General features: G+C 57.0%; 1 protein-coding gene across 2 annotated transcripts; it reads right to left on the bottom strand.

The window, feature by feature from the left end:
- Positions 1-688: 688 nt before the first annotated feature.
- Positions 689-2797, bottom strand: LOC105531251 (sphingomyelin phosphodiesterase). Of its 2 annotated transcripts, none has more exons than XM_011969136.1 (2): positions 2243-2797; positions 689-1765 (listed from the first exon to the last, which is right to left on the bottom strand). In XM_011969136.1, the coding sequence occupies exons 1-2, from the start codon at positions 2546-2548 to the stop codon at positions 950-952; spliced, it is 1122 nt and encodes a 373-aa protein (XP_011824526.1). In that variant the 5' UTR covers positions 2549-2797; the 3' UTR covers positions 689-949. The 2 variants fall into 2 exon arrangements, with proteins under 2 accessions (XP_011824526.1, XP_011824527.1); XM_011969137.1 differs by having other exon boundaries at positions 689-1762; positions 2243-2791.

Genomic DNA, 2797 nt, shown 5'->3' with positions numbered 1-2797 from the left:
GTGCTTGTGCTTTGGGGCTCCATGTGATGTGGTTGGTGAAAGACGCCTCCTTTGTCCGAATTCACGCTCAGATTCCCAGAATAGCTGCTAGACCGACCCCGGCATTTAGCTGGGGTAAGGAGGGTAGGAGAGAGCAGGGCCGGCAGGATCCTCCCACTGGGTGTGTTGCCTCTGACAGGAAGGTGCCTTCCCTCGATTTCCCATGCTCTGCCACTGGCACCAGCACCCTTGAGTCACCCTGAGAATCATTCACCTTTGATTCAGATGAGGAAACCAAACCTTAGAGATGGTGAAGAGACTAGGAAGCTGTAAAGACCATATAGCCATGGGGACCAATAACATGAACTGGAACCCAGTTGGGTCTCCCACCTCCGTGTATCCACGACGGTAAAAGCGAGCATTTATGGAGTTGTTTACGATGTGCCAAGCACCAATCCAGGCACTTTATAATTAATAATCTTCAATTCTCACAACAGCGCTAAGAAGTACCTATTATATTGGGGCCCAGAAATCCATACCCAAAATGTGGTGGTTTGACTTACTAAGTTAAGCCTCAAGGTCTCTCTGACCTTCCTACGCCCGCCCCCTTTCTCCCAAAGCCTTTACCTAGCGTCCAGACCCATCAAAAGGAACAATTGTTTTTTTCTTCCCCTCCCTATAAAACCAAAAATATGGGCCGGACGCGGTGGCTCAAGCCTGTAATCCCAGCACTTTGGGAGGCCGAGGCGGGAGGATTGCTTGAGGTTAGGTGTTTGAGACCAGCCTGGGCAACATAGCAAGATCTTGTCTCTACAAAAACTAAACTATAAAAAAAAAAAAAGCCTGGTGTGGCAAAAGAGTAGAAAGGGAAGGTGGAGTCAGATTAGGGGAGCTGAGTGAAGAGCACTAAGGACTCATGCTAGAGCAATCAGAGACAATGCCCCAGGTTCCCTTCTCCCTTCACTTTCATTCACCTTTTTTTCCCTTCCTGGGTTTCCAGGGATGATAAGTACCTGAGGGTGCGCAGGGCTTCAGCAGGCAGCCAGGGCTCCCAAGCCTTGGCCATCGCTTCGTAGAGCCAGCGGGAGGAGTGGTTGCCCTCAATGAAGGGGGGAGGGAAGCTATTGACGGGTGTGCTCTCGTGGTTGCCCACAGCAGGGTACACTGGCACTGGCCCCAGGAACTTCCTCACAAGTGCTGTGACAGTGGTCAGGGCCCGCAGCTGGTCCCGACGAGTCTGGTGCCAGACATCATGTGCAGGGATGTCTCCTGTCCAGTACACCATATCAAAAGGGCCGGCTGGGCCCAGCCCACTCAACAGGCTTTCCAGGGTCCTCAGGGGCAGGTCACACTTGCTGTATTCGCCCCAGTATCCAGCACCTGGCCGGGACGCGGGCGGCAGGCCAGAACCCTGGCGGCAACACAGTGGGTCGGCACAGTCAGGGTCCATGCCCTCCAGGTAGTCATGATCCCAGTGCAGGTCAGTGAGGAAGAGGACGCGGCTGACAGGGGCACCTGGGGCTGGGGGGCTAGGGGGTTTGGGGGGCGGCTTCGGCACAGTAGGCAAAGAGATGTTCCAAGATGAGAAAATGTCCCAGTGCCCACAGGTGGAGCCCAGGAGCAGGCCGCAGGCCTCAGATGGGCTCAGCACTGAGCGTCTCCACACCTCCACCATGTCATCCTCAAAGAGCTGGACAATGGATTGGCACACGGCAGGTGGTGCTATCTTCAGCAGATTGCACAGCTTGATGGCCATGGAACCCACGCGAGCCACATTGGGTTCCTTCTGCAGTGGGAGGAGCACATGGTGAGAAATCAGAGGCAGAGCAGAGGAACCAGGCCAACCCCTGGCCAACACCCCTTGGGCTTCCATTTCCAAACTGGGGCTGGACAGGACTCAGTGCACCATGGTGAAGAAAGCTCAGTGCACACCTTTGCCTTCCAGATATTACCCTCTAACTCAGGCAGCACCAGGCCATCACTTCCTCTTTAGCTCAGCAGCCTGTGGCATGAGGCCTTTGCTTGACAAGCTGACTTTCTCAGGCACTGTCTGCATTATTTTCTTACTTCACAAAGGTCACAATGGGGTGGTGGTGGCATGTAGCCATAGGTGTCCCCAAAGGGGAGCAAACTCAGTGACGGATTGTAGATGCCACCCTCTCCATCAGGGATGCATTCTGACCCCAGGGCACCAGCATCAGCCCCAGCCCCCAGCCCCAGCACTCCCTTCGGCCTCCTCCACTGCAACCCCTTCAGCGCTCACCTTCAGCCCAAGGTTGATGGCGGTGAATAGACCTTTGCAGACTGGGCAGGTGAGGTTCCCCCACCCAAAGACATCTCGGAGACGGGGCACTATGCGATGTAACCTGGCAGGATGGCCTTGGGGAGGAAGAGGATGAGCCTCTGCCGGAGCCCAGAGAACCAGAGAGTCAGACAGAGCCAGAGCCAGCGCCAGCACCAGTACTAGGCCCATCCAAAGGAGTCGGGGGGCTCCGAAGGTTCTGTCTTGTCCCTGCTCCCGGCCGGACCTGGGGCGACTCTGGCGCGGTGATGCTCCGTAGCGGGGCATTGTCAGGCTTCCTACACGGGGCTAGTTCGTTTGTCCCGTCCCCACCGGCCTGGGCCCTAGCTGGCCCTCAGGGCCCCAGGCGGCGCTGAGGACACCCCATTACCCTTCCCTGTAGTCGGCTGACTGCTTCGCGGCCGGCCGCAAAGCAGCTCCGCCCCTTCCTCTTCCTCTGATCTCCAACAGCTGATCTCCCGGCGGCGGGCAGCTGTCAACGCTGCGGAGGCGGAGCGGGCTGGGCGCTCCCGGGAC

Source organism: Mandrillus leucophaeus, unplaced genomic scaffold (assembly GCF_000951045.1).
Source record: "Mandrillus leucophaeus isolate KB7577 unplaced genomic scaffold, Mleu.le_1.0 Scaffold8757, whole genome shotgun sequence".
NCBI classification, from domain to species: Eukaryota; Metazoa; Chordata; class Mammalia; order Primates; family Cercopithecidae; genus Mandrillus; species Mandrillus leucophaeus.
The sequence above is the reverse complement of the archived record's forward strand: the minus strand, read 5'-3'. Positions and strand labels throughout refer to the sequence as shown.

Excerpts from the sequence above, each read along its gene's own strand:
- LOC105531251 (XM_011969136.1), bottom strand. The coding sequence starts at position 2,548 with ATGCCCCGCTACGGAGCATCACCGCGCCAGAGTCGCCCCAGGTCCGGC. Across the intron at positions 1,766-2,242 it reads CCATCAACCTTGGGCTGAAG|AAGGAACCCAATGTGGCTCG; the intron begins GTGAGCGCTGAA and ends CTCCCACTGCAG.